The 23,282-nt window shown below is 32.4% G+C and overlaps 1 protein-coding gene across 2 annotated transcripts in view; it reads left to right on the forward strand.

Annotated features, from left to right (window-relative positions):
• LOC108903867 (A disintegrin and metalloproteinase with thrombospondin motifs 9) overlaps window positions 1-23,282 on the forward strand; it is a 317,588-nt gene that overhangs the window by 203,142 nt on the left and 91,164 nt on the right. For both annotated transcript variants that reach the window (XM_018706198.1, XM_018706199.1), the window contains exons 5-6: window positions 2,192-2,343; window positions 3,483-3,614. In XM_018706198.1, the coding sequence (XP_018561714.1) occupies window positions 2,192-2,343; window positions 3,483-3,614 (284 nt within the window). The remainder of the gene's footprint in view (window positions 1-2,191; window positions 2,344-3,482; window positions 3,615-23,282) is intronic.

Genomic DNA, 23,282 nt, shown 5'->3' on the forward strand with positions numbered 1-23,282 from the left:
CAATTATAGAAGAAGGATTTTGCGTGAATGTTGTTGCAATATGCAGAAAATATATTTCTCTGCGCCCAATTCGCCTAACACAAGACAGATTCTTGTTAAGATACATCAATCAAAAATGTACTTCCCAGCCTGTTGGATTCGACACATTGGCGAAGGTACCCTCAATAGTTGTTTCATTCCTGAATATAGCAAATCCAGAAGCATATACTGGCCTTTGTATGAGGCGCACTTCAACAACTTTATTGGTCAATAAAGGTGGTGTTCTTACAACCATCAAACGGCATGGTAGATGGAAGAGCTCCTCTTAGCAGAAAGTTATGTTAGGGTGTTAAAAAAAGAGTGTAAAATATTTCAGGAGGTAATAGTATGAACCAAAATAAGCAGAAAAGTCTTAATAAACATGGGTCCGCAAAGTAACGGATGCGGAGATATGGACCACTATTCGTTTTTCAAACATTTTATTTTATTAGGAATAAACCGACAAAGGAAGCTTTTAACAAACAAAAAACAAAGTTACAGAAGATGTTCAAAGTGACCTCCGTCCATTTCCAAGCAGGCACGACATCTTCGTCTCAACGATATTCGAACTCTTTCGAAAACACCCTCCTTGGTTTGGATTTCTTAACACTTTTGATTCCAGGCTATTTACAGGAGTACCATACAAAGAAATCTAGAGGGTTCAGATCAGGCGATCTTGGAGGCCATAAAACAGGTCCGGCCCTTCCTACCCATCTATGTGGAAAAGTTTGGTGTAAATGCTCTCTAACGGCCATGGAAAAATGAGCTGGAGCACCATCATGCTGGAACCACATTTGTTGCCTCTGATTCAAAGGAATGTCTTCCATAAACTCATACAGTGTGTTCTGCAGAAAGTTGACGTAAGCAGCGCCTGTTAATGTCCAGATTCTATTAGAGCATGAGGATTTTCGTCGGCCCAAATATGCGTATTGTGAAAATTAAACACTCAATTTCTTGTGAACCCTGCCTCATCAGTAAAAAGAATGTTTGCAAGAAAACGAGGATCTTCAGCATCATGACGTAGAAACCAGCAGCAAAAAACCAAACGTGCTTGTTGATCATTTATTGGATTTAAGGCCTGTACTCGTTGCACATGGTATGGATAAAGCAGTTGCTCGTGAAGGATTCTCCAAACAAGAGGACCACTAATTCCTACCTCGGCTGATATTCTCCGCACACTCATACCTGGATTCTGCTCTACCAGTGCTAAAATTTCTTCTTCTGCTTTAGGAGTGGATACCGACCTTGGTCTTCCGGATAAATGGCACTGTTTGCTCAAGGAACCGGTATCACGCAATCTTTGGTGAATTCTTCCAAACATGCGTTGTGAAGGAATCTGGCGATTTGGATAAGCGTTAAAATAAAGACGTCGCGCTTCGGTGGCGTTCCCATTTGCACGACCATACATGAAATGCATGTCTGTTAATTCTGCGTTAGAGTAACCAGCCATAGCGCAAGAAAACTTGTGCACTGAGAACAACTGTCAAATACGTACTGTTTATTTCACTAAACATCAACCAACTATTATAAGAAAATACACAACGTTTTTGCAAAATAAAAAAAGGGCTAAAAAACATAAAACATTCCATATCTCCGCAACCGTTACTTTGCGGACCCATGTTTATTGAGACTTTTCTGCTTATTTTGGTTCATACTATTACCTCTTTAAATATTTTACACTCTTTTTTAAACACCCTGTATATCTAACAAACTTGATATTGCAAGGAAAATCCAAGGAAAATATAGCTGTTCCTTACAAGAAGAGACATCCGTAACTTGTGCAAATTCTTCACAAACTTCGGCAGATGTTGTGAGCTCCGAAAATGATGGCAACAATGCTACAAGGGTTGTTATTAACGGAAAGGAAGTTAAATGTGATAAAACGAAAAACGAAATGTCTATGACTATAAATGTAAATGTTAATGTTAATAAGTAAATAAATTAAGTTTGATTTATTATATTTTCATTATTCTACTATTGAAATAAAGTTATTTTATTCCACTAGTGGATAAAGTATCACTTTAGACGGTTCGATGTGTGGATAAAAGTCCGATTATAAGGTGATTGTGGATAAAATTGTTATTTTTTTCATTTTGACTCATTCAATAGACATTTCTCAACAATCCCGGATCCTGAACCGCCTGTTGTGTTTTGAGAAAACTTTTTGTTTCAGACAACCCAGTGCTAAGACACCACAGCGGCCATTTTAGACACAGGACGGCGGAAGTTTGGGACCCCCATCCTCAATACGAGATCGATGCTTTTGACAGGAAACTTCTTTTAGAACTAGAACATAACAGCAAATTCGTCGCGCCAGGATTACATGTAAGTAAATATGTATTTTTTTTGAGGTGGTAAATAGATTACGACACTTTTTCTACGGAATAGAGTAGATACGTGACTTCACTATTCACTGGAGAATAAACATCTAAGACGTATAACAAATATTTGTAATTATTATAAACTTTGGTATACATTTTTATCTCTTATGATTAATTTGAAATTTCAGTGGAAATATTATTAATATTATTTACCGGAAGCCAGAAATACTCATTAGATTTTATAGTGAATTATTTAATTCATAACATATACAGTGTGTAATTGAAATTAGAGTTTTACTTGCACTTGTAAGTATGAAAAAGACAGCAACTTAATACAACTTTTTTAATATAATATTTAAGATATTTGCATCTAAAAGAATTACATCATTTAAGGCAAATCTGTACAAGTTATACATATTGGCCTCAGTCTAGAAAGTGTTATGTTTTATAATTTACAAGAAGTTGTAGTTTTGCAAAATGTATCAGTGCTAAGTTTAACGATTTCAAATATGTTAAAACGCACTTAACTGAATTAAAGTAGTGATACTTGCTATAAAATGGTTGTCAATCTACTGCAGAGGCATCACGTCGTTATGCAAAACATTTTCTGATGAGGTTCGTGGAGATTTGATTATTTCTTACAAGTAGTCCATGACAATCAAGAGCAACTAGACCAGCTTCATTGGCGGAGAAAGACATTTTTTAAATTGTTGCCCATGATTCGACAAGAGTACGAAGTAAAATTGCATGCCACCAAATGTTCCTCGTTTGAACGTTTCTTGCAGTAGTGACAGAATTGTACAATTCAATTTTTAAATTCGAGAATGACGAAGAAACACTATTTTTGAAAACCCCACTTCGTACACACCCTGTATATTTGTTACATAAACGACTATTAAAGATTTAGAACGTAAAAAAATACATTTGAACCTTTCTATGGATCTCTTTCATTTTTTATTAACTTCCAACCTTATTTGCTTGATTAACAGCTGCTTAACATCAGTACAGTCAATTACTTCTTTATTTTAACCATCATTCTCGACCTGTCATCGTTAAAATATAGGTCGATTCCGCTCGCAGTCTCTTCTAATTAGTTGCGATTCACCTAAATTAACCTAAATTACGCGACATTTATCTTTGTAGATCATCAACCACATCTGGGACAATCACACGCAGAGGGTCAAACATGACCCCAAGATGTCGGGATGTTTCTACACTGGTCAAGTTCGGGGTGACCCCGGATCTAGTGTAGTAGTGTCTCTGTGCCACGGAATGGTGAGTTTTCTTTATTTTTTAAAATGTTTGTGCGACTAAGAAGCTTTAATTTCGTTATTTCACGAAAATTGTATTCATTCAGTAGAATAGTAATATGCCATACCTTCCTCCGCTAAATCCGCTAAAATTTTAGAAGTTTAAGATACTTCTTGTAGTTAAATAACACTCTGATATTATTATTGGCATGATAAAGACAAATGTCAGAAACAACCAACAAACCAAATAATAGATATTTTAAGCCTTAAAAGGCACGGTGGGTGGCGTTCGTCCTCTGTAGCTGAGAGATGTGTCAAAAACTCTGTGGAAAATATTTTATATCTTGATTTGAAAATATTGAAATATTTAAATACATTTTTTTATTCTACTTTCTTAATCACCGAATATTAAAAACGATGAATTAAAAAAAAAAGAGAACATTGTATTGCTCAGCTTATAGTACAGTCATTGAAGCTTTTCACCTCCGAATTCTTTGATCGACTTGAAATTTGACAGATAGTTAGAGAAAAGGTCAATGAACATTAGTGACATAGCGCCGATTGACGCTTCCATCCTGTTGGGGGTTGACACTCCTTTTCGGGGGTGGAATTTTTTTTCAAAAATAACTCTGGAAATCGATAGAGATTCAAATTTTGAGCAAAAAATATTCGAAGAATTTTTTCGAGAAATCAGTAGTTATTCACGATTGAAAACTTGATTAATAATTAATTAATTAATTAATTTTGAGTGAAAAAAAGAACACTCAAAGTATTTTTCGCGAATAACTTAAAAACTGCGCATTTTATTAAAAAAAGTGTAATGAACAAAAATGTAGCTTATAAATAAACAAAGAAAATCGTTTCTTTTTAAGTGTTGTACGTCCTATACAAAGCGAAATATGGTTAGAGGAAGGGGACTTGTTTTGGGGGAATACTCGAATCGATGTATTCAACGTCAAATAATGGAAAAAGGATTAATTTTACGTGTATAACGCTCCGGGAGTTTTTTGTAGTACTCAAAAATACCTTTAAAATGAGTACTTATAAAAGTAAATTAGAGCAAAATAGAAGGAGTTATCGTCTAAAACAGATGGGTTACTCATATTTTTTAAGGAAAAATGAATTAGAATTAAAATATTCTTTCATAATAGTATATTATTCAACGAGCGTATAATGATGGGTATTATTCACGAGGTGAAGTTTACGGCCACGAGCCGCAGGCGAGTGGCCTAAATCACCGAGTGAATAATACCCATTATACGGGAGTAGAATACTATACTTTATCCACGACTACTAAATATTTTTGTTGAAGTTTTTTTTGAAATGTTTCGAAAAACATGGTATGTTAAGAAACAGATATACGACTCGCACAAATGAAGTCGCTGATGGCTCAGTGTAGATGCTCTTTCCCTTCCAACCGCGGGTCCCGGGTTCGAATCCGGTCTAGGAAAATTCACTTTTTTAATTTTTTTTTTATGTACAGCACTGAATTGAAAATATTTAGTGGTTTACACGATAAAATTTTAAAAACGAATTGTTTGTAGCAGAACAATATAATATTATAGCTAAATTAAGGAAGCATCTGACAGTAGTGATTAATGACTCACAAATCACTGCCATGATTAATAGGTATTATTAAGGTCGAGCAAACAGACGTATAATGGGTACATTATACAATAGTCGTGGATAAACAATATAAGGGAATTTTTATTTCAACTTATTGCACAATTATAGCATTCCAAGATATAAAACGTAACTTTTTTATAATTTTTTTAGCACAGGGGTGATTTATAAGGGGTGAAAAGTGTTATGAGATACAAATTTTTTCATAAGCAATGAGGGAATTTTTATTTTAAATAATTGCACCGTTAGAGCATTTCAAGCTTTTAACAAGTAATTTTTTATCATTTTTGTCCACACAGGGGTGGTTTTTAGGGGTGGAAAGGGAAAAATTCTCTTATTAGCTATAAGGTAACTTTTATTTTAAATAATTGCACGATTTAATCATTCCAAATCTTTAAAAAGTAATTTTGTATTATTATTTTTTGCATAGGGGTAGTTTTTAAGGGTTAAATAAATTGCCGAAAAGATCAAATATATTATAAAACATGTTCGAGAACACGGAACATTATTTAATCTTTGTGCTTGAACAAGATTTTTCTCAATAAAATGTTTAAAACTTATTTTTTTCAATTTTTTCACTTAGGGGTAGTTTTTGCCCCTAAAAAACAAAAAGCGTCAATCATGCTTATGTCACTTTTGAACTTGAGCCTAAGATGAGCCTTATTCTAAATTTTCATGCAAATCCATGCAGTTTCAAAGTATTAAAAAGTAAGGTTACAGCTGATTTTCAGCTTCAATTACTGTTCAAGTTCAAATTTAATCCCATGATACATTTTTTTAGGCAGTATTCCGCGAAATTTAAATTTAAATTTGCGCCACGCTACCTATGATGCAATAGTCAACATGTGCAGTAATAAGGAACTATTGAAAAATATAAATACGTTTCTAATAATATTCTTGGCAGCTATTATATTTACATGCATACATTTTCTGTCCAAGCACTTTTTCAATATTATCGTTAAGTAAATTTTAATATTAGAAATGTAAATTAAATGTAATGACCACCCTCATGCTGAAATATTTAAATTAGTCCTAATTGGTGGCACTGCCAATGCGTTAATACCAATAAAATGATAATTAATCCTTATTCAGAAGTTACGGTGTTATAAAGCGATGAAAGTGATATATTAAGTAGCCAGCGGCCTTAATATGGTCCTCGGTAGTTGCAGAAGAAAGACGTATACGCACGTTCCATTAGAATATCTGCTGAGAGAATGTTACGTTCTTGTATGTACGCCACAGTAAAAATTAAGACATGGAAGTCACAGTAAAGCAAAGCGAGATCTTGGAAAATATCGAATTTTGACTTCAAACATAAAATTTCGAATTAAAATATGAAGTGAATTGCAAAAATTCAAATTCAAACACGAAATTATGGTTTCGTTGCAAAATTTCTAACATCCAGACAAGAAATTACCAAAAAATTTATAATTAGAACATGGAATGCTGAATTGAAACATAAAATATCGAGTTCAAACACACTTTTAAACACATAATTTCAATATCAAACACATAAATTCGAGTTCAGAGTTTCAAAGGTGATTTCAAAATTTCGTTAAATCTAACTTGGAATTGAAAATTACATGAATTTGAACGAGTATTTTGTTTTTACTTCTACGAAAATGAAATTTGGACTATAAACACAAAATTTCAAATACAAACACGAATTCAGACACAAAATTTCGACTTCACAGCAATATTTGAAGTTAAGCCAGAAATTCTGACACAAAATATGGAATTTGAGCATGACAAGATCGAATTCAGACATAAAATTTTTATTTCAGCGCAAAATTTAGTGTTATATAAAATTAAATGAAAATTTTAGTGTAAAGAATACTGTTAATTTTTCCGCTTATATTTCTGTATCAAATATGAACTTTCGAATTCAGACATACGTTATCGAATTTAGGTACTGAATTTCAAATTAACGTCACGTATATTCTGGTTCCAGTATAAATCAAACAAAATATAAAGTTCGACCACAAAATATCCAATTCAGTCGATTTAAAATATAAAATTTCAGGTTCAAATTATCGAATTCAGACACAAAATTTCAACCTCATGGCAATATCAGAAGTTAAGAAATCAAAAACAACATTTAAAGCCTGAGTTCGAAAGCATGAGTATATCGAATTCACACAAAATTTTTATTCCAGGGCAAAATTTCATATTATTATATTAATTTAAAAAAATTACTATAATTTCTTATAATTTTTCTATTTATTATTATACTAATCATATATGGAATTTCGAATTCAGATATACAGAATTTCAACCTAACATCACGTATATTTCTACTTCGTGCATAAATCAAATAAAATATAAGTTTCAAACACAAAATGTCCAATTCAGTTGAGGTTCAGGTTCAAATTATCGAACTCAGACACAAAATTTCAACTTCGTAGCAATATTTTAAGTTAAAATAAAAAACCATAAAAAAATGTTAAGCTTGAACTCGAAATATGGAACTCTGACATAAAATATAGAACACGTGCATGAGTATATCGAATTCAGACACAAAATTTTTCAGCACAGAATTTCGTGGTCTTATATAAATTAAAAAGCAAATTTTACTTCAAACAAAAGGTTCTATTAATTTTTCTATTTACTATACTATATCAATACGGAATTTCGAATTCAGACATATGATATCGAATTTAGGTATAGAATTTCAACTTAACTTCAAGTATATTTCTAGTTCGAGCATAAATCAAATAGAATATAAATTTCGAATACAAAATATCCAGTTCAGTCGAGGTTCAGGTTCAAATAATCGAATTCAGACATAACATTTCGACTTCGTAGCAATATTGGAAGTTAAGATAAGAAACCAAAAAAAAAATCAAGCCTGAACTCGAAATATGGAACTCTGACACAAAATATGGAAAGCGAGCATATTATCAAAGAAAATTTTACTTCGAACAAGAAGTTCTATTAATTTTTCTATTTACTATACTATATCAATAAGGAATTTCGAACTCAAACATATAGCATTGATTATCGAATTTAGGTACATTTTCAACTTAATTACATACATATTTCCAGTTCAAGCATAAACCAAACAAAAATATTACAAAATATTAAAACGAAACTTGAACTGAATTTTCCGACTTTTGAGTTCAAATGTAAAATTTCGTGTTCAAATACAAATATCATGTTCGAACACGAAAATATCGAATTCAGATAAGAATAGTTGAGTGCAGACATGAAATCTCAACCAATACTTTGAGATCAGTTACAAAATTTCAACTTTGAACATTAAATTTTCTATTTATATAGGAAATGAAATATAGTAAATTTCCACTGAATTTAAAGACATTTTTATTTGAAGATGAAGAGTTCAAATACAGCGTTTCAGCCCAGGACAAAATTTTGCAATCACATAAAATTTGATTTCGAACAAGATTTAAAAATTAAACATAAGGTACGGAATTCGGACAAAGATTCTTACACAAAATTTGTAATTTAAAGGCAAGTTTTGGGTTCAAATGTGAAATTTCAACCGAGCTTAGATATGAAGTCAAACATGAAATTTTTACCTTTCATTTATTCAATATTTTTATATTATGTATTATCGGTATAGGATGAGGTGTACTTTTAAAAAAACTTTGTGCGATCGAACTGTACTAAATTGTAGCAGGTAGCTAAAATTTAATCCCCGACAATCCGTCTTTGTCTATGCCGCTTCAATTCCTCGGTCCATTTCTCTAATAAGTAAACAATAGCTACTTTAAGCATCATAACCGGGTTAAGAGGGTTTTTAGTAATTCAAATAAAATTATTCAATATTATTATCAAAATATTTATTTAAATTTAATGAATAGACTTTTATTCCACACAAAAATATATGTATTTTGAAAATTCAAATTATGGTGAGTAAATGTAGTGTTGTATAAATGTACAATAAAGAAAATAAAAAAGTAGGTATATTAAAATTCATCCTCTGAATATTCTGATGAATTATCTTCGTCTCCTAGATTGATAACGATAGGTTCCACAGTAACGTCAATTAAATTATCGAGTTCCCACATTTTCTCCTCTTCTTTTTGTACATGATGTTATACATCTTTGCCAGTTATCTGCAGTTACTCGTTCCAAGGAATTTTTTAACAAAATTTTCACGTCACTTAATTTAAACGTATTATTTCGCGCTACATCTCCTTTTACCTGCGCCCAGACTAATTCGATTGGGTTAAGTTCACAGTGATAAGGTGGTAACCGTAGTACCGTTATTTGGCGATTTGTTGCCATTTCATCGATAACATATTTTTTCTGATCTTTATTAAGATTGACAAGTATTAAAAATTCCTTTTTCACCATATTTGTTTCAAAAGAAATGTTTTTTCCGGATAACCATTGAATTATATCGGCTTTCCTCCAAGCAGTCGTAGGCGTCCGCTCGGTCTGCCGTGAATGGTAACTGGCATTATCCATGACAATTACAGACCCCGGAGGAATAAGATCCAACATCTGTGTAAAATACTCTTCGAAAACATCTGCGTTCATGTCTTCGTGATAGTCACCTGTATTTTTAGATTCAAATAAAAGTAAACCGCCATCTACAAAACCACTGGCACTACCTATATGTGTCACTATTAATCTTCGCCCTTTACCTGAAGGTGCCTTGAACCCTGTTGAAAGTCCATCCAAAAATGCTTGTCGAAAACTTTTTACATTTTTATCTTGCCATACTTTTGTTACAGTATATCCCTTGTTGACCCAAGTTTCGTCTAGATAATAAATATTCCTCCCTTCGTCACGAAATTTTCTAATTGATCTTAAGTAGGATGTTCGCCAACAAATAATTTCATCTTTATCGATAAGAACTGACTTCCTGTTCTGGTTTTCCCAGCAAAAATTCAACTCTCGTAAGACGGTCCATAATTTGCTTCTACTGATTTTTGGCAAATCGTTGTCCTTTGAAAGTTCACTTAAAATTTTGTTTAGCGTTGGTATTTCTTTTTTAAAATAAAATGAGTGTACTTTTCTGCGAATGACATTTTTGAAGAAATCATCTATAACGACTTTTGACCTCCCTGTAGATGATTTTGGGGGATTTACAGTATCTTGTTCATTTTTTGTTTCCTCTAAAAGTCTGTAGATAGTCGATTTTCCAATCCCTGTCATTTTTGTTAGCATTAATGTTACCCGATAATTACCTGAAACGAAATATTACCACGCCCATGGCCGGTTCTTATCTCGGGGTTTTATTACTCTCTCTCATTTCCAAACAGACTATAGTAGATAACTAAACTAAACTAAGATAAAACTAAAAGAGATAGGTATAGGGAATCCTGATACCGTTCGAAAGAGAATAAAATTGTGTATCAGAATATAGAAAAACATACAGGGTATCGCATTAAAAAAAACAACTTATAAAGGTTTGAAGTTAACTAAACTCAGCATTAAATTTTTAGCACCATGTATGCAATCTAGCTATCCCCGCTATAAATATTATTGCTTTATCTTTCTTACTATAAAATACACATGGTTTGAAGCTAGTCACTGTTTCTCTCCATTTTTTTTTTAAATTAAATATCTCGAAAACGGTTAATTTTAGGAATAGGGAAACTGCATAAAAGTCCGCCTAAAATAACTCGTAGAATCGAAAATTGCAATAATATATAGGGTGTTCCATTTAAAATAAGCAAGTTGATGGCGACTTCCGGTATAACCGGAAGTGGTACATGGACGTTATTATTTTAGTTGAGAAGAGCATGCCCGAAAACCCGGAATCCCAAATTTTCAAAATTCAAATCGAAGTAGTCTCTGAAATAATTCTAATGGGCCGTTACCGTGAGACACCCTGTATAGTCCTTCCACAGAGTAAAAGCAGATACACGAAAACAGTAAGCTCGGAAAGATGAAAAATAAACCAACGATTCAATTGAATTGTACCGGCTGTACCTTCCTCGGCCGCCCTCTAAACTTGGCGGCGGAATGCTGACCTAGCAAAATCGCAAAAATCTACATACACCAGTGCTTCAAATATCTAGCGGGCTGCTCTCGGATGCGGCGGGCATTGCGGTTGCCATTCCGGACACGGCTGATCCTTAGAATATCGCGGTCCACAGGTTGCTTTGACCTTAGCCGGCGCAGCAAAGCATCCACGTGAATGTATCGAATTACCGCGATTATTTTTCCAATTTTTTTTTATCGGTTTAGATCGGAGAGGCGCATACGCTACGCAGCCGACTTAGACTAAACAAAATGTAACGGGTTTTTTCCGAAATGGCAGACTAAACGACGGGAAAATAAACTGATTAGGGATATTAAGCGATTCGATTAGGTTTCCAATTTTTTCCGTTATGTAAGAGGTGTTGAAAGGACGGCTGCGCCCCGTCTGACATGTGATGGATGGAATGTAATTATTGGAAATATTTGGGATAGGAAAGGAAACATATCTGATGCTCGAAAAATAAACCGGCGTGTGAACTATCCGCGATTATCTAGATGTGTTTGGATTCGAGTTCAACATAAAAAAACCACGGACTCGGCTGTTTATAAACAAAATAATAAATATGAAGGATATATAGTTTCAAAGTATTTTTTTCTGCTCAGGAATTCCTGCCAAGGGCAGCGATTCGCCTCAATGAAGTTGTATTTACGTTTACTATAATTAATCTGTTTCCAGTTGATTATTATTATTGAATTTCATACACTTCGCAAAGCAAATATTAATTTAACGGTTACGAAAAGACAGCTACATTTTTTATTTGTTCTGAAAGTCCGTCAGGAAACTCAGGGAGGTTATTCTACATATGTAATGATTTTTTTTTCGAATTGTCAATTGTTTGCAAGTTATAGCTTGTCAAAGTTAATTTTTTTTTATGTTTCTGTTTAAATAACTTATTCAATTCAAGTTCGATTAGTCTCTCATTTGGCACACCCACTAAGTAGTCGAATCTCTATTGTACCAGTCAAAGAAAAGTTTCATTATGCGTCGCTAGAGGGCACTTTACCTAGACCTAGAAAATTTGTTTTCTTCATAATTTTTTTCTCCTGCTAGACATCACAGAAATTTAAACATTTAAAAGAAAAATAATATCAGAAAAATTTACGTACTCTTAATTCAAGTCGATAAATGTAACCGTTTAGCAGGAAATTAAAACTGAAATTTCAAGCTTTTTTATGCGCTATCAAGCAGGTAGGTGTTACAACCAACCAGTCGGCAAGAATACCCTTTCTATGATTCCTAATAGATTGCACAGTTTTTGAAACTAGAACATCCTGAAAAATATACAGGCCATTAATTCCGAAGAACATCGGCAACAAGCCCAGTCTGGTTCTTTCAGGGGCCTATTTGGTTTTGTCTGTTATTAGGGTGCATATGAACTCTCCCAAGGAAAACTGTCGTATCTCAAATTCGGTTATACTGAGATAGTTGAGAAAATAATAATGTTCGTTATTTTTTTTATTACAAGAGCTAAATCGTTCTTCTTATATTACAAAGTAATTATTGTTTCACCTTAATACAATCTTGGAAATTGATATTCTTCGCGTTTGCGTGTGTTTTTTGTTTGTAAGTCTAGTTCTTTATGATTTTCTCCAAAATTATACACAAAAAATACTTTATTGGGAGACTTTGGATTGCAGTGGATTTCTCCGATTTTGCTGATTTTTACAGCCTCTCCAGTAATATCTTTTTTCCAGTTTTGTTTCTTTACAATTGGTTTAAAAGTTATAAAATCTTCTTGAGACATTTCTTTTACTTTGTACTGTGGGGCAGTAACTTTCGCCATTTTTATTATACTAATCCACTGATCAGGAGTGTATATAGCAGAGTGACGTTTTTTTGCAACTTCAGTCACAGCATGCATGCTGTCATTTTCATTCTGTGTGTGGTCAATTTCAAGAAAACGGTGTGTTATTTCAAAATCCAAAGTTATTGATGCATAAGCAAACATCGCAAAAACAAAACGATTACGGTTTTGACCACCGCAATTGTCGGAATAAAGAATAACCTTTCGTATGCCATTTTCTTTAACACTTTTAAAAAAGATCCATAAACAACTTCCAATTTCAAAAATCTTCGACTTGTAACTGCCCAACGTAAAGCACAGGATTTACGGTATATCTTCATTAGGTCTGGACTTGAAATCCCAAAACATCTCGGAGTATGAGTTTTGGAATCGGGAATTCTTATAATAATAATAATAATTAATAATTGAATCTTTGTCTTCTATATTATCGACCTTTGTCTAGTAGCTCATCTCTTCTTAAAGCTCCACAAACACCAGTTAATAAAATGACCTGAAAAGTTGTCCAAAATTAGTTAAATTTATCCATTTATATTAATTTGAATTTCCTTTTCTAACAGAAATTTATTATCAGGTGTTTCTTGTAAAAATCTCCCAATTTCCTCCAAACTGCGTGATAAATATGCGCTACTCCCACTTCGTCTTTCACTGCTTCGCGACGGTAACCATGACCACCGCTGTAAACACTTTACAGATGTAGGAACGAGCTACGCGCAGCCCACGTATTTAATATTAAATTTAAATGTTTCTCGTACGTGAAGTATGAAATTTGAATTTTAATTCTATTTCTCCTATATACTACACCAGAACTTGTGTTTTATTCAGGCAAAATCTCCATACCGATTCATAAAAACGATACGATTAATTTTTTACGATGTGAACCATGTAAAATTAATTGCTGGTGTTTCTGCCAATAACAATTATATTTCAATTAATATCAGTTGTTAAGAAGTGAGGTTAATGCTCTCAAAATCACTTGGACCTTATAAATAGATTGAAGTAGTGTTAAAATGGTAGATTAACTTTATTAGTAATATAGGAACGTAAGGCGTGGATGACTTGACCTTAAGACCTATATGTGCTATAAAAAAATCTGTAAAAATATAATTTCTTTGACCTGTAGGTAGCGGCGACATACGTCCTGTAGGGATTTAACAACGCAACTTAAAAAATTCTTTATTACTAATCGTTTAAATTATTTCTTAAGCCGCATATAAAATAATCCAAACTAGCATCATATACCTGGTTAATTTAATGTAACCTTTCAAGCATGGTGATTATGTAAAAATATGTAAATACTAAATAAACAAATCTAAAACATTATTTGCATAATTAGATAATCGTGGAGACGGAGTGTTTTTTATAAGGAGGATTTAAAAAATAATAAACAAAAAATAGGTGCTTGCCTAGGCCAACTTTGACCCCAAGGTTCTATAAATAGTATGTTTGTGAAATTTGTCAAGTCTGGGAGGAACTAAAGTGAATTTTACACTATAGTTTTCCGTCTATGAAATAATTAATAGCACCTACTTGATACTATTTAATGTATTTCTTTCAAATACAGAAGTAAATATTAAACTTGAATGTAACAGTTTCTTTTTTGAAAAATGCTTTTTTTGTCGGGTATGTTTATCTTTTACTCCTTGAAGTATTGTTGGTCTCATAAGATCAATATAGATGAGTCAAACATAACAATCAACTACAATTTTACATTAAAAAATAGTCTTTTTTGCCACTTTTTTTATAAACATTTAAATTTTCTCCAATACCATGCATAATATTTAATTATAAAAAGTGTGATCTTATAGCCAATTATAAAAACACACTTTAAAAAAATGTTCCTATGCCCTTTTGGAGCCGAGTTAGACTTTATTTTTCAAAAAATCACAGCGCCGCTGTAAAAATCAGAAGGGCCCCTGGCAATAAATCAAAATTCCATTTAAATACAAAGCTGAGTTAGGTTTTAAGCTTTAAAAATCGACTTTCTAAAACCTTTTTTGTTAATAACTTTCGAAGAGACGGAAGGTTAAAGTTAGGCATTTTTGCCCACAACGGGATAAAAAATAGAATTTTACAAAAACTATTGGACCCACAGCGCCCATCTTTCGCACAGTTTTGAATAACAATAAAACTCACAACTTTCAGGCGTATTTATAAAATTTCCAACAAGTTACAGCCAAGTTATGGATAATTAAAAAAATGTTGTTTCCACGTTTTTTTTATGTTTTTTTTTGCAATAACTTTTAAACAATTTATCCGATTTTAATCTATCGGGCGGCATTTTGTAGGTCCTTTTATTGTGCATATTTCGTCTGTTAAACACTGATTGTTTAAAAAAAAAACAATGTTGCTAATGAAAAAAATTGACTCACGAGATGAGACACCTTTTCTACTACCTTCTCCTGCACGTTTCAATAATAAAATAGCGGATGTTAATTCATCGATGTTCAAATATTATATAGGCCAGGAATAAGAGCTGGGAAATTACCATTTCGCGACTTTTTGTTTCGGCAAGCTGAATTTATCACTATAGATGCTAAATATTATGTACAATAACATATTAGTTTCCACAGTCATAAAAATGGGGAGAAGATTGTTTACAGGTTGGTTAATTGTATAATTTTTACGTAAATTCACGTTTTTCGCTTATAACTTCTTTCCGTTCATTTCAACAAAAAAAAAGAAAAGAACTTTTTTCTCATCTTCAAAAGACCTATAAAACTAGCCCTCGAGCGAGTGAAAGTTGACGGCCTATTGTTAAATAAATTAGTTGGTGGCGGCAAAAAAATACTGTCATAACCGGCAACCCGAGTACTTTCCCAGATAAAAATATTTTATTTGTGGAAGTATGTTAATAAGAAATATTGTCAAAAGTCAGTGGGTCGCTTGATTTTTCGGCGAACCGTGGTGCGTCGGAAGGGTAGGCGAAACGAACAACAGCGAGTCCGAAGAAAATGACCACAATAGTCCTGCCATTAAAAAAGCGAAATTCGCTTGAAAATGTTATATTTGACAGTCTGTAACTCCGTTGTTTTTCAACGAATCTTGACGATTTTTTTGAACATAAAGCTCTTTTCATAAGCTTTTCGAATATATAATAATATGTAACTATAACACGCGCGTGCGTCGTATATTTCATTTTACAACTAAGGCTAAAAAATAAAAAAATATCCAGGTTGTAAAGAGTGACCGCAAAATCCGCCTGTTTTTGAGACTTTGGCAGAGGCGACAGGAAAAATCCTAAAAATATTCTAAAAATATCCAAAAACTCGTCATGAAAAATGGAAATGAGCATCACTTTCAGTTTTTCGAAAATTTTCGAAAATCACCCTTATTTAGGGGTTGAAAATACAAAAAAAGTGAACAAATTAAGAATCATCAACAGTTGTAACACCCCAAATATTTCTATGTTGTTATCAAAATAATATAATGAACGTGAAAATATCTAATTTGATACGGTCTTGTCCGGATTGAAAATCAACCCTTAGTATCCCTAAAGGGGTGAAATCATCCCCTATACGCCTAAAAATGCAAAAAATATATTAAAAGTTACAATTTTTTTCTTTTTCTTTTATACGTGATAATTGAACCGTTAATAACCCACAATCACTAGATCCGAAGGAAAATATCCCTAAATGAGGGTAAAACCATCCCTAAGTTCAACCATATACGTATAAAAGAAAAAGAAAAAAAATTGTAATTTTTAATATATTTTTTGCATTTTTAGGCGTTTAGGGGATGATTTCACCCCTCTAGGGATATTATGGGTTGATTTTCTATCCGGACAATACCGTATCAAATGCGAAATTAGATATTTTCACGTTCATAATATTATTTTGACAACAACATAGAAATATTTGAGTTTTACAACTGTTGATGATTCTTTATGTGTGCACTTTTTTGTTTTTTCAACGCCTAAATAGGGGGATTTTCGAAAATTTTCGAAAAACTGAAAGTGATGCTCATTTTCATTTTTCATGACGAGTATTTGGATATTTTTAGAATATTTTTAGGATTTTCCCTGTCGCCTCTGTCAAAGTCTCAAAAACAGGCGGAAAAATGACTTTTTTGCGGTCACTCCTTGAAATTTAAAAAAAATACCGATTTCAATGTATTATTATGAAAGCTACTACGACAAAATCAGTGCGATTGTGGTAGACGCTCGGGATCGTCCAGACTAATAATTAGTTAATTTGTTTATAAGGCCATAACTTGTAAACTATTTAACTTACAGATTCCAGATTTCGTGTAACTTATTAGACAGTGATAAGGAATGAGAGGATGCGATGCCAAAACGTTCTGGTAATAATAACGCAGTTTATAAATGTTTAATTCAAAAGTCATAAATAAACTTCTTCTGTTTATAACTTTTGATCTAATCAATATTTTTTGACGCTCGAGGGCTAGTTTTGTAGGTCTTTTGAAGACTGTTTTCTCGTGGAAATGAACGGAAAAAAGTTATAAGCGAAAAATGTGAATCTACGTAAAAGTTATACAATTAACCACCCTGTAAGCAATCTTCTCCCTATTTTTATGACTGTGGAAACTAATATGTTATTGTACATAATATTTAGCATCTATAGTGATAAATTCAGCTTTTCAGCTTGCCGAAAGAAAAAGTCGCGAAATGGTCATTTCTCAGCTTATTTTCCTGGCCTATATAGCAACGCGACTAACATTGTTCTGGCTGAATGGGAAGGTGTTTCTTGCACAAATGCGTACGGCCCAAGGGAGAAAATAAAGTGTTTTTGAAAATTACACCTACTCGACAAACGATTACAATATATAATATAGTTAACCAGGTGAGAACGAGTTTCTCGTCGTACGCGATATAGCAATTACATCCAGCGCCCTCTAATTTCGGTTATGTCACCGTATTCTCATTTAAATTATACAAGGTGGGTACTGTAATTACAGGTTATGTAACCCGTACATTATTCGATCAATTATAATTTTAAATTCTCGCCCCGCCGGGTAACAGGCCAAAACGCCAATTCGTGTTATTATCGTATTAGCATCTTTTCTCCACGCGACAAGTAATTGATACTTGCTCGTAATAATTTTGATAAATATTTATGGTTTCGGTGCCATATTTACATGTCATTACGTACGTGTTACGATATGTACGTGGTTCGGCGACAGTTGGGTTTGGAATTGTTCAAGAAAGGTATATGCACCGTGACCCATTTCAAAATAATGCAAACACCATTGTAAAAAAATAAAATTTAAAGAAATTATTTTCAGTTAACAAAGCGTACTTTTTCTTCGAATTGGCATTATTTGCAAAAATATTTTTTTTATCTTAACGCCACTGGATTCTGCAACCTCTCAATACATTAACGGACATTTTATCTAATGTGTATCTAATTTATTTATAATTTGAAAGGATTTTAATCTCCTTTAGGAAGAACGAATCTTTTATATTATTTTATAGGCATTGATTACTTTTTTACGAAATTTTACAGAAGCTACATGTGGGAAAGGGTGCAAAATCCAGTGGTGTAGTCAGATTTTAGATGAAAACTTGCTAACCAATTTCTATCATAGAAGGAGGATCAATAAGGCCTTATCATAAATTGATCCTAAACGTATGGAATATGTTTTTTGAACCTAAAGCAACAATATTAAATCGATTCTAGGCAAAAGGGATTAAACCTCTGCACCCAAAACACTCAAAAACCCTTAATAAGGAAATAAAACCATTTTTCTTACATTTGATGCACATAATCATATAAATAACATTTTTGGTGTACAAATTACCTAAAATATACTCATAGAGAAACTTTTACCTCTGTCCCTTCCACCCTTTTCCCCCTTCTACCCCTGAAAGATACTGAGGAATATCAGAAATTTCACAAAAACATTTATCTGTTAACGAATACATTGAAGATGAATTTTTCGATATAAAACGTCTGAATCTGGTTCGGGCTGAGGCAGTACAGTGACTATGCCATTCAATAGAGGGCAAAAAGTTGCCATGAGAAAGTGTTCTTCTCTTTTCAATATCACCTCGAACAAGGCTGAAATGAAACAAAAACGGATTTCCAAAATTTCGAAAACTAATCATGTTAGCCTTAATTTTTTAGAGATTTTTTGATTGATCCCCTGATTATGAAACTTTGCCCCCATTCAAACTACTTATCTCTTACCATTTCCGAAATCCTGTAGTGCTTGTCGTCATAAACAATATTAAAATATTTCTAGTTTAAAAATAGGTCAATCCGCTTTCTTCTATTCGAGTGCCCATCCCGTATATCTTTTTCTTCCTTGTACCTCCATTTTGTTTCTCTAACTTTTATAAACAGGCATAAAAATAGGGTTTAAGTATAATATTACTTCTAGATCTTTAAATACATGTTTTTACATGATGTAGAATTTCTTTTATATTCAGTTCTTTACTTAAGTGTCTTTTAGAGGTTATGCAGTTGAGTGGGAGGGGGAATATAGGGGTAAAAGAGTAAGCGTTTAATTTTATGATTATAAACAAGTGGTTTTACTTAAATGGTGCCCGAAAAATATTATTTATATGATTCTGTACATCAGATGTAAGAAAAATTATTTTATTACATCTTTAAGCATGTTTTAATATTCGGGTTGGGGGGTTGTATCCGTTTTGCCTAGAATCGGTTTAATATTATGTCCTTATTGACCCTCCTCCTTTGACACAGAAAAAAAAAATTAATAACTAAAAATAAATTTCAATATTATGTGATGTAATAGAATTTTAAAAAAATCTCCAGTTAAATCGGTCAATAAATACCTTTTTTGCACCGATATTTGCATTTGAAATTGGTTCTTCTTCTTCTTCTTCTAGTGGTTGATTCTAATCAAGTCCCAATCGTAACGCGGCCTTATTAGGCCTACTGTGCATCCCACCATTCAGTCCTATTCAGCAAATAGTTTTGTCCTTTTACAAAGTCCAAAAGCTTTATTGCTGACAACTTTTAAGTGTAGTCGGTGTTCATATAATAATCTGCTTCTGAACATAAGCAAATGCCCTAGAGTCGACACAAAACTACTCTAGATTTTAATTACAAAATTGGTGGATTTTTTCTAAACAGAGTTACGTAATTTACTGACCTTGGTGTTACATTTGATGCTAAATTATATCATTTGATATGAATATTTTAATAACCAAGTCTGCTTTTAAACATTTATTAATTATTTTGCTTAATTCTGAAGACCTTCACAGTGTCAGAAAGATTCTAAATATATCATCTGTAGCACCTGTGCGTTGCAAGCTTGAATATTCATCGATTATTTGGTGTCCTTAATCTTTGTAAATTCAGTTAGAGAAAGTACAAGGGAGATATCTAAAGACTATACATGTTATTAGTCATGGAATTTATTCTACCCGTGGTACATCTCAAGAACTGTTGCTTTTTCGTTTTAATTTTCATATGCGAGTTATGTTTTCAATCATATTGATTTTTAAATCTATATTCATTACCAGGGTGGATCTGTCAAAATATACCACTTTTTAGATGTAAGAAGGGGCAAGCTAATTTTTACTGGAACATCTTCAGTACAATTCACATAATAAAAGTGTAGATCCCTAGATCTGGGCAAGGTCCGGAACGTTTTCAAAATTGCAAAAATGTTTAAAACATTTTTAAAAATCCTATTTTATGTTAGTTTTTTACTTATATCTTGGAACCTATGCATTTTGGAAGAATATTGAAGAGGAAAAAACTTTTGGAATGAAATTTTACACAATATACTGTGTGTTAAAAAATGTTTAAATTTATTACCGATGTTGCAAAATAGCAATAATTTATGAAAAAAGGCAAAATAATAAGTTTTTTGGATAATTTTTTAAAATATTTTAATTGCTTCAAATTTTGGCAAAAAAAACTTTAGGATATAATAAAACAACACACCAAATTTCATTAAAATCGGTTCCATAGTTTTCGCAAAATAATTTTTTGAAAAAATTTTTTCGAATTTTCAAAAAGTTGCACAGCCTCAAATAAAGCTTGAACTTGAACTTGAAATTTTTTTCACATAGAACAGACCGCTCAACCTTTGAAATGGTTTTTGAAAAATTGAAATTGGGTGATTAGGACGGCCACAGTGAATTTTTAAAGTTAACACTCTTTTTTTTATTTTTAAACAATTAGATTACATTTATCAAATTTGCAATTTAGTTTTTTTCATTGTAAATAATATATTATGATACGGACAACACAAGCAATTTCCAAAAAGATTAAAAACAGCACGGAAGAATCAAGCATGTGCATGACTAATCATTTATTCCAACAGCAACATTGTACTCATATTTAAATGTTTTTATGCTGAAAATAGCCTATCATTTTGGCTTTTCCGTGCTGTTCGTGCCTGACGTAGTAAACAACTCTCTTTGTGTATAAAACAGTTTAAAAGTTACTTTTAAAGGCAATTAAATAAGTTCTCGTCTTCGCGTTGTACTCTATTGAAGTGGTACTTGGACAGGGTTGTGTACAAAGGAAATACCGAGAAGCACCGCCATAAATTAGGGTAAAACGATACTTGGTCACATAAAATGTATCATTATTTGAAGCCTTGACCGGCAAAATATGCAGTGGAATGAGAGAATTAATCGTTATTCATTAAGACAAATACTTAAACTAAGTTCCTTTTTGTGGTGGGTGTCGTTTTAAATATTTCATTGTCATCGTCGTTAGTTAATACGACTAATTCCTTAAATGACATTCCATACATATAAATTGTTATACAGGGTGTCCCTGAATAAGTGTTACAAACTTTAATATTATAAAGAATTCCTCAAAATTCATCATCATCATGCCTCATCATTCAAGACCCCATTAATGATTTCAAAAAAAATATCTTTCCATGTAACATAACCTCAAATATGTCAAAAATCGTGATTTTGGCACTTTTAGGTTAGGATACTTTGAAAGCCAGTTAATTGAATGTAGAATTTATTAAGGATGTTCAGTGACTTAAGGAAATATTACGGAAAATCGTTTTAAAGCTCAAACTCTCACAAAATGCGTCAGCGGATATTTTGTACTTAAAAGTAAAAAAGTTACGCATCTTGTTATCTATTATTGTCATTGGGTATATTTTGGCAGATGAATTAAAGGGCTATCAGAGGTCAGTTTAATCACCACCTTTAACTTCAATAGATTTTTTTTTCTATTATTAGAATATTTTAATATAATGAATACCTTTAATGCAAAGTTTAAACATCCAGCACGATCGTTGCCTGTCAACCGTTATGCAAAAACGAAAAACATTATATTTACAGCAACATAAATATCATTTCGTAAAGCCATTCGCTCGTTGGACCTTAAAAAATCCGACGTAGATAGCCTCTTAAATAACTCAATTGCTGGATAAAACCCATTGTGATGGAAAGATTTACAGCACTGCACACCCAAAATACACGGCTGTTACATCGAACCAGATCTCCGCAAGAGATTCTAGTAGGTTATCGTGGTATATGACCTGTAAACGGGCATGTACCTAGGTAATTCCCTGTTCAACCCACATAGGGTACCATTACACATACTACAACTTCAAATTTTTCTTCGAGAGGCCATGTTTCTCTTGTTAATACCAAAAAGTAAGTATAGATCAGCGTTTCCTTATATGTTTGAAGGAAATTGTGTTGACCCGATTGCAACTGTATCATTAAGTTCTTCGGTATTGTTCTGTGGTTTAATTTTCCAATGTACAGCGCAGTTGGTATAAATATGAGTCACTCAGTTGATTTTCTATTGAAAAATTAATAAATAAATTCTCGATATATTTGCGATAAATATTAAAAGAAACTTTTTGGGAACATAACATTTTTCGGAAAAATTTAATAATAGTTATTAATTGTATAAGTGTTTTAAGTAGCATTTTATCCACACATCTTAAGTGGATAAAAGGCAATTAAAATACGAATGCAATACAACGTTTTATCCATAGTCACATCACAATCATATTTGCGGAATTATTGGAATTTAATAAGAAAATATTCGCACGACTTGATATTTCTTACTGGCACTCAATGAAACGTGGTAGGTTTTATTATACCTACTGGTTGTTATGGTACGTTGTTTATTATCAATTATTTAATAAACAGTTCTATCTGAATTTGGTAAAAATGCAAGAAAGTAATTGTGTTCCTGTGGCTGTTTTTGAAGAAACTCGAGAAGCAATTTTCCATTTATTGCCAGCGAAATCCAGGGAACATTACTAAGAAGTGTTCGCCGATTTTAACGAATGGAGGGAAAAACGGAGAGTAATGACAATAAATTAAGAAGTCATGCTATCATATTTTTTTAAATTTGAAGAAAAAATATGCAATTTCATATATC

Source organism: Anoplophora glabripennis, unplaced genomic scaffold (assembly GCF_000390285.2).
Source record: "Anoplophora glabripennis isolate ALB-LARVAE unplaced genomic scaffold, Agla_2.0 scaffold49, whole genome shotgun sequence".
Lineage (NCBI taxonomy): Eukaryota > Metazoa > Arthropoda > Insecta > Coleoptera > Cerambycidae > Anoplophora > Anoplophora glabripennis.